The sequence below is a fragment of the Nilaparvata lugens genome, chromosome 3, assembly GCF_014356525.2.
Source record: "Nilaparvata lugens isolate BPH chromosome 3, ASM1435652v1, whole genome shotgun sequence".
Taxonomy (NCBI): domain Eukaryota; kingdom Metazoa; phylum Arthropoda; class Insecta; order Hemiptera; family Delphacidae; genus Nilaparvata; species Nilaparvata lugens.
The window spans coordinates 86,289,077-86,302,312 of record NC_052506.1 but is presented as its reverse complement, the minus strand read 5'-3'; the positions used below and the strand labels follow the sequence as shown (position 1 = coordinate 86,302,312).

General features: G+C 34.9%; 1 protein-coding gene across 3 annotated transcripts in view; it reads left to right on the top strand.

The window, feature by feature from the left end:
* LOC120350616 (probable phospholipid-transporting ATPase 4) overlaps positions 1–12,132 on the top strand; it is a 101,420-nt gene extending 89,288 nt beyond the window's left edge. For 2 of the 3 annotated variants that reach the window (XM_039424900.1, XM_039424899.1), the window contains exon 3: positions 11,757–12,132. In XM_039424900.1, coding sequence (XP_039280834.1) covers positions 11,757–12,034 — 278 coding nt within the window. In that variant the 3' untranslated portion in view covers positions 12,035–12,132. The remainder of the gene's footprint in view (positions 1–11,756) is intronic. The other variant, XM_039424898.1, reaches the window with a different exon arrangement.
* Positions 12,133–13,236: the final 1,104 nt, after the last annotated feature.

Sequence of the window (13,236 nt, the reverse complement as noted above, 5' to 3'; positions counted from 1 at the left end):
TTCCTCCTGCCTTGAGAACGTGTGCATAAATCCCTTTTGATATGTTTTCATCACGAACTCAAACTTAGTAAGCTTCTGAAGAACTTGGAGAACGATGAATAGAGTCCATTTAAAATCTGTATCAAGATTTGCAAGATCAATATTGCTTGTTCATTGTATTTGCTATAGAATAAAGAATAAGGTTAAGGAGGCAGTTGTGGGTTTCGACCTGTTGTCTCCAAAGATATGTTGTAAAATAAAATAAATAAATATTAGACTGTTTGAGATAACAGTATTGTACTTGAATGAAATATTCTATCTATGATTTTTGATTCGCTTGAAAGGATAAAAATAGATCTGAAAACATGAAATGATTGTGATTTCTTTCATTGATTGTGATAATTTCAGTGATTGTGATACTTTCATTCTTAAGGATCAAGCCACATGAAAAATTTACATTCAAATTTATACCATGGATAGCTATTTATAAGCCCTATCAACTGACATGAGTCTCATTTCTGGGAAAATTGCAGAAGCTCCGTAATATTATTGAGAAAAATGGCGGATAATTACTAAAAAACCATGCTTTTCTCAAAAATAACTTGACCGATCGATTTTCCTCAAATTCATACCCTGTATAGTTATTTATCAGCTCTATCAACTGGCATGAGTCTCCTTTCTGCAAAACTGTTCACCCCATCCTTGAGAAATGACTTAGTAACCTCCTTCTCGTGCATGAGGTAGGTAGGTAGCGCAGTTCATATAGCGTTTTTAGTCGAGATATTTCATCTGTAGAACAGCTGTTTTGACGACTTTAAAAAAATGACGACTAAAAAATAATCGAATTTCACAATTTACACAAAGGTAAAAGTAATCTGAAAACAATTATATATACACATATACAGAAGTCTGATATTAGTTTCAAATATGAGCAAGGAAAGTTGTGTGAGTGTACCACACCAGATTTTTCTCATTCCTCTGCAGCTAAATTCCTCCTGCCTTAGAAAGTGTACATAAATCCCTTTTGATATGTTTTCATCACGAACTCAAGCTTGGTAGGCTTTAATGAAGATGAAGAAGCTTGGAAACTTGCAGACGACGAGTGCTTACTCTTATAATGAAGTCCATTTAAAATATGTATCAAGATTTGCAAGATCAATATTGATTGTTCATTGTATTTGCTATAGAATAAAGAATAAGGAGGCAGTTGTGGGTTTCGACCTGTTGTCTCCAAAGAGATATTGTAAAATAAAATAAATAAATAATACACTGTTTGAGATAACAGTATTGTACTTGAATGAAATATTCTATCTATGATTTTTGATTCGCTTGAAAGGATAAAAATAGATCTGAAAACATGAAATGATTGTGATTTCTTTCATTGATTGTGATAATTTCAATGACAGTGATACTTTCAGTGATTGTGATACTTTCTCTTGATCAAGCCACATGAAAAATTTACATTCAAGGTTTTGATTTGAAGCGTTTTTGCATTGACGGCGGGTCAATCAGCTGATTGGGTTGGCGTTTGGGAATCAGATGATAATCAGCCAATCATAGAGCTTTTTGCCTTGCCGACTCGTCTGCCGCCAGTGGAAACACGACTGAAAAAAACGCTTCATGTGGCTCGGCCCTATGAGTCTTGTTAAACCATTATTTAAGCTATTATCATAAAGTGATTTCAATTAGTCAACGTTTTTGCCTCATGTGGCAATTATTCTCATGTAATAGACTTATGTTCTTTGAAAATCAATACTCTTTTTTAACCTTAAATTAATAAGGTATACGCATTTAGACTACTCTCTATCTGTACATGGACTTAGTGAACATCATCATCACAACATTTTTTCTTTTTAATTAACTCTTTCAAATAATTCATTCAACAAGCAACTTTCTCTTGTTTTGGAGGACTTGTGCTAGAGCTCTTTATAAGTGAACTCTTGCTGTATATTGAGTTTTGGCGAAATCATGATTACTGAACTGTCATTGCGATTGTTCCAATCCCCGATTCCATTCAGGATTCAGCAATCGTAATTTTGTCCAAAAATATTGGCTGTCACGTCAGCCGATTGTCATCTGACGTCATGTGACTCGGCTGTGGCTGTTTCGCTCCGTGCTTAAAATTTATTGATGTTGGCCACACATGCAATGGACACATTATTATTTTTCAAGCTACGTAATGTCTTCATCCAATATGGTTCGGGGATCCATTCAGAAGTATATATTGCTGTGCATTATATTGAATAAAGGAGATGGGGTATCAACTTTTGAACTTATACATTGCGAAGGTCCTAGAACAGAAAACGAATTGTTACCGTATTTATTCATATGGCTTTTATTGGCAGAGAGATCATTTTGAATATTCTGCCTTGCCGTATCACCCAATGTCATTTCCTATCCACACTCAAGTTTATATATTTGGTTCTTCAAGTTTAAACTAAAAAATTTCACATTTTCACTTCCTGATTTTTAAATCATAAAGTTCAAAAGTTGAGAATACACAAATATCTAAACGAAAAAGAATAGAATACTTGGAATAGGACTGGAACCTTTTGGTGAGGCTGGTTTAGTAGTCTATTTTTCATATCGGTCCATCAGCAAAATACTGATATAAAAGTACAGTTTAAGTAATTTTTTGATTCATCCAATATTCTCGTCAAATTATTTCTACTATATTTGTTCCAACTTATGTAGTTTTCCCCAGTACCGCCATTTTGTTCACTTTGTGAAGTCGATATGTCACGTTACAATATCGGCCATTCACAGCTCTCCATCGATTAGCCAATCAGAAGCCTTTATTTCATATCCAGTAACACATCAGTTTTGATAGATTTAGGGCCGGTTTCCGAGCTCGAGATTTAGCTAAGTTCTAGACTTTAAACAAAGCTGGAGTCAGAAAATTGGCTTTCCGATAGGGGGCGTAGTGGTAGTTTTTATTATAATCTTTATTTTCTCTTTTCCATAATTGGAAACGTTTTTCCTCGACGAAATTAAACATTGCTAAATAATCCAAAATAGCTGAAACTTTACACTATTTTCTCTTTATTTTGTGGACATTTTTTTAGTTTTTCGAAGCTTAATTTAAACGTAAACTACGACTACGCCCCGCGCCCCGTTTCGGAAAGCCAATTTCTGACTCCAGTTGTTCAAAGTCTAGAACTTAGCTAAATCCCGAACTACGAAAACGTCTCTCAGAAGCTCGTCAATCGGTTAACAATTAATTTTCTACCAAATGTGTTGCAATGTTCAGCCTGATTCTAATATCTGTTCTGTAAAACTGAGCGAACTGCTATGAAAATAATTAGCATCCGTGTGAGAAACATACTTCCAACAGGTGGTTTATAATCGTAAATACATACGTGGCTTGAGTGAGTGACTTTTCTGTAGTTTATTTCACACGTCGGAAGTTAGCACGCAAACCAAACCAATTTGTCGATGATTGCAGTGATACTGCAATGAGTGAAGTTGTTCAATATGTCCATCATACTTTTATGTGCTACTCCTAAAAATTTATTTCCTTCTCGACTTCATACCATTCAGTTGTAAGTTTTCATCATCAACATAACATCTCATTATTTCATACTCTAAATCGAACTCTGATACTTTAAGACAAGCTATATGAATTTCACATTTTGACTCTCATTTATGTGAACCCTTTATCAAGTGATTTTCTCGATTGCTTCGTACTTACTTGTTTTGGATTTATCCTGACTTTTCGTGGCTTCATATTGAATTTCCTTTTTGTGTGAAGTTGAAACCAAATTGATTCATAATGAGCTCTAATTCTTATTCTTACAGTATTTCAAACAACTTTAATAGGTTACTCTATACTGGTAATAAGTATGAGAATTGATTGGGACATTATACTCAAGAATATCCTTCCTATTATCACTCTACTAAAAGAGAGAGGGAGAGTGTGTGTGTGTAGAAGAAAATTGGAATGATAGAATAATGGACCAATGACAGCAAGCCACGCCTCCCAGCTCCCCATACTCTCTTCTGATTGGTGGACTGGACCGCCTACTGGTATAGTTCGTTCTCATTTCTGCCGGTAGGTGGCACCAGTTACTGGGAATACCTGTTCGCTTCCTAACATTTCTGAGACTATTCCATATTGCTTGTGGAATACCTCTTTTTCCCGTATGGATTATCAAGACTTATTCAATTCAAAACAAACAGCTGAAACTCCCAAACAACTCCCAAAACACAAATGACGAGTCATTTGTATAAGTCACTACAATGATCAAAGTGTTAGAAATGTATTGTATCATATACAAACAAACCGATTGACAAGGATTTTGACCTACTCAAGTCAAAAGTAGGAATTCGCTACTGCTCGTTCAATTACAAAAACCTTTTTGGAACGTTCCACGAAGTAGAATAGATTTACCTTCTTTGTGACCGTTCTGAGAATTAAATCATGTGAACTGAAACCTTTTTAAAAACTTGAGAATTATCAAATTCAAAATACAATAATTCACAACAGCTATAGTGAAGTCCACGTGATAATAGTAGTGGAGAAAGATAAGAGATCAGCGTTGCGGATTCTCTACCTTTCCACTGCCTTCTATAGAGGATAGCTGATACCCAGTACACCTGATGTAATATTAACAAACGGTTCATTCCTCTTTGAAATAATAAATTATATTTTACTCGTCAAGGAGAAACATTTTTCAATGATTAAATAATACATTAACATAATTGAGATTGAATATTTTGTCAATTAATTGTACTTCTACATTCTTGAAAAACGATCTGGCATCGTTGTGGAGCTAGAGAATGATTGCGCTATCTGCTTTGTCGAATGAAAGACAAGGGTAGCAATACCATTGCTAATCAAATACCGCCATTATAACGTGGACTTCACTATAGTATGACCCCCCATACAGCACATAGCATCACTTGCATTGTTCAAATTGGCCCCACTCTATTCATATAGTATTGTATCTATAGTTAGATTCACTTCATACTGTTAGCATTGATTAAAAAATACTTGGACTATTATGTCGCTGATCTCATTATATAGTGAGGTCCACGTTATAATGGCAGTAAAGAAAGATAGGAGAAAAACGTTGCCAAGTCTCTCTATTTTGCCACTGAGTGTACACAGCTGTTTCTCAATTCATCTCATTAAATTTGATATTATAATAATTATCATTTCCTTGATAAAATAATCAATTTAATGTCAAATAAATCAAGGAAATATATTTTTTCATAATTTGATTCAAAAATTTGCTTTCATAACCGAGATCAGATTTTTATTTTTATACAAACCTGAAATGGCGGCTAATTTATAAAGCTGTGATACACCGATCTGAATTTCAAAACAACAGAAATTGAATTATTTGGGAGGTATTCTATTACAATTTCTTTTTAAAATAATAGAAAAACAGAAATTCTATTTAAAAATGAGTAATTTCAATGGATTATCTCTGAAATAACTTTTCAATATTATTTATACCGGTACGAGTAGGTCTAACCTATACGGGTAGGCTAACTGAAGCATGGATGAAGTCTAGGATAGTTAGTTATCAACTTTTAAAATGTCATTTCAGGTATTTTAATTTGTGTTTCTCATGCGGTAATGTTTTAAGATTATTTCAAATTTTTTGATAGAATGAAGAAAAAAAATGGCGGCTGAGAATTGTTTGTTCACTTTTGTACAGTCACTGTCAAAAGTAAAAATAAAATATTCTGGCAAACTGACAACATTGCAAAGCGAGAGAGAGATAGCGCTATCTGTTTTGTTGTATGATAGAAGGGCAGCAACAGTATTGTCAATCGTACACTGCCATTATAATGTGGACCTCACTATAGTAAGCTATAGTGAGGTCCACGTTATAATGGCAGTGTTTGATTAGCAATGGTATTGCTATCCTTGTCTATCATTCAACAAAACGGATTGCGCTGTCTCTTTCTCGCTTTGCTCTGTTGCCAGATCGTCTTTTGACAATGTAGAATTGATAATTAACCTTCCGGTAGTCGCACTGTTGTAAAAAGTACAACAGTGTCAGTTTTTTTTGCTGCACAAAACTATTGAATGAGGTGGTGTCAGTGAATGAGTCACCTATGCATTCTAAAACTTTCCCCTCATCACTCCACTGAGTTGCAGGATCAACCGAGCAGTGATTCAGTCTTTAGGTGCAATTCAGTCGCGACAGTGCATAAGATAGGGAAAGACTGTATACGGGGACTGTAAACGAACCAATAACACAGAATTGATGGCTTTAGTTGATGGACCTTATTGGGCTATGAAATGGTATTCATCCAAATGTTCATAGGCGTAAAATAATCCAAAAAGATGGGAAAAGTAATTATACAATTAATTAATATGTTTTGACAGTAAACAGAGTACATAACACTTGGAAAATTGGATGTTGTACAAAATACAACACGCGACTGCTCGTGTGATTTTAAAAAAATCAAAATCAAATTCTTTATTTACACATTGTTGTACAAAAAGTAAATTGTATCAAATAGTGTATCGTCAAAAATAAAATCAAAACATAAAACAAAATCTGGTGTGGCGCACTCACACAACTTTCCTTGCCGTTATATGAAAATTAATCAATTGACGCTAGTGTTCCCGCGCATATCAAATCTACTATTCTAAGATCTGAGACACCTGGTGACAGGACAATAGCGCTGCAGACACACGAAGTCTGCTATCTCTTCATATTGAATGAATTAATAGAATCAACAGTTGCCAACAATTTGCAATTGAATAATCTTATTTTCTCGCATTTCGAGCTTATTTTAAATTTTAGGTGAAAATGTTACTAGACATAAATTGTAGAGATTTTCATTCTGAATCTTCTCCACTTGAATTTTTTCGTTTAAATTGTATCTGAAGCCTGATAATTGGGAATCTAAAATCAAACTTTGCATAGATGGGGCGGAGCTCCTGGAATTTTTACAGATATGGGACTTGTGGCAGTTGATTGAGCTTATCAATGACTATTCTAGGTATAAATTTGATCAAAATCGTTGGAGCCGTTTTCGAGAAAATCGCGAAAAACCCTGTTTTTGACATTTTCGCCATTTTAGCCGCCATCTTGAATCGCATTTGATCGAAATTGTTCGTGTCGGATCCTTATATTGTAAGGACCTTACGTTCCAAATTTCAAGTCATTCCGTTAACTGGGAGATGAGATATCGTGTACACAGACACACACACACACACACACACACACACACACACACACACACACACACACACACCACACACACACACACACACACACACATATACACATACATACCAATACCCCAAAACCACTTTTTTGGATTCAGGGGAGCTTGAAACGTATAGAAATTTAGAAATTGGGGTACCTTAATTTTTTCGGAAAGCAATACTTTCCTTACCTATGGTAATAGGGCAAGGAAAGTAATATATGCTATACAGTAGGCCACTACATCAATAATGTATAGTATGAGTAATTTCTTATATTATTGTAAGGTTCCATTATCAAAAAACTCGTCAACACTATAAAATGCCCCTTTTACCAAAAAAGAAAAGATATCTTTTTTGAAATACCTGCGATTTCTATACCTGATTGCAGATGGCAGGTGATCAAAGAGCTTGACTCCCATGTAACTAGGCTTCTTCTCAAAAAGCCTTAACCTATGTGAGACAACACACAAATTCCCCTTGCCTCTAGTATTGTGTTGGTGAACCTGTGAGTTTGTTGAAAACTTTTCTTTATCATCATATGTTAGCAAGAGTAATTGATAACATATGCAAGGCACAGTCGAAATACCCTGAGTTACGAAAGCTCCTCTACAAGATTGACCAAAATCAAGTCCAGCAAAGCATCTAACAGTTTTTTTCTGTTTGAGAAAATTTTTATCTAAATCTGTTTTACTGGCGCTACCACAGAGTTCAATGCCGTAAACCAAATCAGGCTCTGTTGCGGTCTCCTTATGTCTAGCTGAAATAGCCCGTCCTAATAGATACTGTACTTTTTATTTATATTTTGATTGTATGATACCTTAAATGCCGCAAATTAATTTAATAATTTTTTTTAGTTCGTCACTTAGTTGAAACCTATTATTTTTGCTTATAATTTTCAATTTCTTATTCTATTATTAAGTTTTTAGTCACTAGATTTTTTATTGTATCTGGTGTCATTAAAGTATAGTTATAATTTTTCTTATCGATTGTCAGAAGACTCCTCCATGCTCATGGACTTGTCGTCCAAGCATGGAGTTATTCTTTTACTTTTTACTTGTTTTTCATATTTATGCTACAAACTAATGTATCGTCTTTACTTTGTTTTCACATAAATGTAATGTATAAAGTTTTTGAATAAAATGAATTGAATTGAATAAATGAATAAATACGAATATAGTAATTGATTGAGTAGGGCGCGACTGCCGGAAGGTTAATAAACAAAATATTTCATCTTAAATATTAAATTTCATTACAACATTATTGAAATATATAATTTCTTGCCTCATAAAATATAATTGATTATTTTAAACGAGAATGAATCGTTAATATTGCATCAATAAACCTGTATCAGCTACCGTCCATAGAAGGCATTGACAAGACAGAGGATTGGCAACGTTTTTTCCTATTTTTCTCCACTGCCATTATAACGTGGACCTCACTATAGTAATTTTTGTGATACAGTTGGTTTTCCCCGTCCGTTCAATAGGGTCGAACAAACAGGAGAGGTTATTATTATCTACTAGTTGTTACTACTGAAATTGCTTTCAATTGAGGAATAATTCGGCTGTACGCTCGCTCTGTTATCGCCGTGCTCTCGGGAGCTGGTGTAGAGAGAGAGAGACAGCGTGAGAGAGATAGGAGAGAGAGAGAGAGTGAGTGGGATAGAGAGAGAGAGGAGATTAAGAGCGCTGCTGTCAGAGATGACTGAGGAGTAGCGATTAGTTTAATTCACAGAGTGACGGCAGAGAGTATGAAATGTAGTGCATATAGAATGAATTACATTCTCTATACTCTCTGAGTGTCGGCGATCGACTGTGTTTCTTTTGGCGGCGACGTTAGTGATATGAGTTTTGCTTTAGACTGTACCCGAGCTCGGGCGTCGCGACGCTCATAGCTTTTTAAGTAGTGGGGGAAAACCACTGCTGCCACCTGCTGACGCTAGGGCCAATTGCACCAAAATGGCGATCAACCCTTGAACGAGTGTGTGAACCGCGCCAACAACTACAAAATTATTGAGATAATTCAGTGGTGTGTAGTGGTGTAATTAATTTAAAACACGATAAAAAATGACCGAGTATCTTTTTGCGCTTCCTTCGGCCGTTGTCAGACTGTACAGATCTGTGCTTCGTACTGGCGGTGAGTAGACACTGTTTTGTTTCTCCCCTGTTGACAGCTGTGACCTTCCCGCAGCGGCATTGATCACTGTTTTATCACTAGATCGCCAGTCTTATCACCGGTGCGTCAAGCGATAAAATAGCTGTGCGGTTCCCAAATAAACTCGCCACAGTCGTGGTTTGATAACACAGCTTGCAGTCATGCTAGGCAACATTAACTGATTCATCGATTTTATTATTACATAAACAATACCTCTCTGTCACTACAGTACTCTTAATATCTATTCACTCCAATTTACACCTCCCAAGTAATCAAATTCAAAGTTTTTTTCAACATAAATAATGATTTATAATTAATATTGACGATGGGAGGATTAATTACAATAGACATAAACAAACCCCTCCATATGTTACCTATCTCTTTCATTTGACTACAACAGGAAATCGATAAATGTTGATTACATAATCCCTTTTGTCACTACTCAACCACATCCCTTAAAAATATTCCATTAGTTTCATTCTTCCACCGTATTACTTTGCTTTGAGTACCTACATACCATATGTTAGACCTCTATCTCATCCTACCAGATGTTTTCATAGAAAACTTGCGTTTCTTGGTGTTGAATACTTGTTTTTGATTGAAAAAACTCAACTTTTGAAGTGTATTACGCCGGCAACTCTCTGCGCGAACCGTGTTTTCCATTGTATTCTAGTCGCAGTTCGATCGGATTCTATATTTAGACTCCCCACCCACTTCTAATTCTTCCCTATGTAAGCTACAAAATGACTGATTACAGTGGTTTTTCGTTACTCATTTCAAATCAGTGAAATCGAGATGATTGTTGGTTGTGTTGATGTGTTCATCATCTCGAATAAACTGTTTGAATTGATTAACGCGGTTTATTATGCAAGACTGATATTACACTTCAGTTACAGTAGTAGTAGGAAATTGGTTCATTAATTCAACCAACCTTGAACTGCAATTTGACTGAATCGATAGGTTTTAACACAGTAGGAACTGAATTTCAGATCAGAACTATGATGCATTGTTTCAGCATTAGTTTTGTTTGTTTTTTCTATTCATAGAGATGATATTGAAACTGTTATCATTGTTTTTGTTATATCTACAGATGGAAATTACTGAGATATTGCAATTATTCAAATGCTAATGAATTATTAGTCTATGTAATTCATATGGCGGTTAAAATATAATAATTCATAATATAAAAATATATCATAAAAACCAATAATTCATCTATGAATTATTAATGCTAATTATTATTAAACGAAAATCCAAAATTAATGCTGTGATTCACCCCGATGACTTCTGCTACTGCAAATATTGACAACAGGGTTTACAGATAGATGGAAATTCGATGAGCGCTACTATTGAAAAAAAAAATAATAAAAAATCATCAAATTTCCATCTAGCTGTTTACCCTGTTGTCAATATTTGCAGTAGCAGAAGTTTTCGGGGTGAATTGCAGCATTTAATTTGGATTTTTGTTTAATAATAGATTTTGTTATAGCCTATATTGAAATTGCATTATCAAACTTCAAATTCAAATCAGTCTTATATTAATAGAATGGAATTAAATTGTTTTAATAATGAGTGTTGTACTAATAGTGAGATCAGTAGGCTACTAATCCAACGTTGATTGGTACAAACCAAACATTTCTACTGTTTGAATATTCAAAATATACATTGACACGTTATCTCAGAATAATTATTGTTTACTAATTATTAAATAAAACAAGATATTATGTGCATCTGTCAGATTTGAAACATCACATCCAATGAGCTATTTTTCAAATCCGAAATGCATTGAACCAATATATATATTCTATGAATAATCTGTATGACTTTCAAAATCATTTACTCATCAATATCAGTAGCTATATAAACAGTTGACTGATGATTTATGGATTGGAGATAGAATATCTTAGCTTTGTACTTCCTATTCTCTGTTTTTAGCTGCAGTCTGACTCATCTTAAGACCACATCATAAAAAAGTTATTGGCTAGTTTATTGTGACTATTATATTTTTATGATTGATATTGACTTTTCTGCTTCTCACAGACTAGGATGTTAGGTATGATTTTTATTGAATAATCCATAATGTGCAAGATTAAATCATAATTTTAGTGCCGGTTGCACAAAGGCTGGTTAACCGTGATTAATTCCTCGAGAACCGTCTTTTCAAAAAAGCCCTCTCTGATTGGTTCTTTTGATATTAATCATGGTTAAAATTTAACCGGCTTTTGTGCAACCGAACCTTAGTCTTGGACTTCGGTTTGTTACTAATCAAGTCAGTTTTGGGTTAGGCTTTCGTCTCCTCTTTTAATGAATGCTGTGAATTGTGCTTTCATAAGTAAATAAAAAATATTGAATGTTGTGTGTTTGTTTATAGACATTTAAACGTATGGTTCATATTATTTTATATCAATTTCGATGACTTGTTTGCTAAATGTGATGTGATTGTTTGCAGACGACGATGAGGAACGCGGCAACTTGGTTGAGGAGCGGGGTGGAGGTGGAGCGTCGTCGAGCCAGGCGCACGACTCTGTGGATTGCGGAATCATCGGCGGCAACATGGACTACAGAGTCATCTTCATCAACGCCCCGCAGCCGGCCAAGTTCTGCTCCAACCACATCTCCACTGCCAAGTACAGCATCATCTCATTCATTCCCAGCTTCCTCTTCGAACAGTTTCGCCGCTATGCCAACTGCTTCTTCCTGCTCATCGCCCTGCTACAGGTTCGTTAAATTTCCTATCAATTTACAAAAAAATATGGTTCTATCATTTAATTCCAAGGTGAAATGTAGTTCTTCTACAATTCTGCTCAATTGACTATCAATCTACAAGAATGTGTTTGTAAAGGTGCGTACAGATATACGCGCCTTCAACACGCTCCGCAATCGCTCCACGCACGCTCCGCACTCGCTCTGCAATCGCTCCGATCATGAACGTTACGGGAGATGTTAGCTCTTCTCGCGTTCCATTTTGCTCCCCGGTCGATCATTAATCGATCTGCTCGAGTGACGTTCGATTGCGGAGCAGAGCGAAAGTCTGTACGCACCTTAAGATTTACTTTCAAGCGAACTGAAATGTAAACTCATCGCTCAACCGTATTTTTCAAGCTCTTATCAGCTTAAGCTCTTACAAGCTCTACAATAATTGTGTTATTTTCTCAATAAATGTATTATTTATTTTCAAATAATGGTATCCTCTGATAGCTCAACCGAAAAGAATGAATATGATACCTTAAGGTGCGTACAGATATACGCGCCGCGAACATGAGCAATTCACTTTTAATCAACTGATTATATCCGTATTTATACAGAAACTGTGAGATACAGGCATAAAAAGCTTGACATCAGCTGATTAAAAGTGAATTGCTCATGTTCGTAGCGCTTAAATCTGTACGCACCTTAAGACTAACTAAAAACGGTTAGATCAGTGTTGATACTAATCATTTACTTGGAACTATTTTGCTCATCGCTCAATCGTATTTTTTCCATTTGTATAGGCTATTGCCAGCTCAAGCTCTCACAAGCTTTGCAATAATTCTATTATTTTCTTCATAAATGTTTAATTTCCCAAAAAATGGACCATCCTCTGATAGTTCAACTGAAATGATTGAATATGATAATTATAATTTACCTTAAACTCTTTTGCAATTTGTATGTTGTACATACAATATTTTGTATCTGTACTCGTTCGATGTCAGAAATAGATTAATCTATTAGAATCATTATTATAATTATGCTATTATCATGATTTATAGATTGTTAAATTTGGTTTGTCTAAATATTTGGAAATTATAAATTTTGGACTGGAAATTATTAATTTATTCATTTATTTATTAACAATGTCAAGGAAGACTACAGGCATTACGCCCAAATCAGTCTCCACTACTATTAACCAACAAATTTAACTTTGTAAGAAATGAAAAATAAATGGTAAT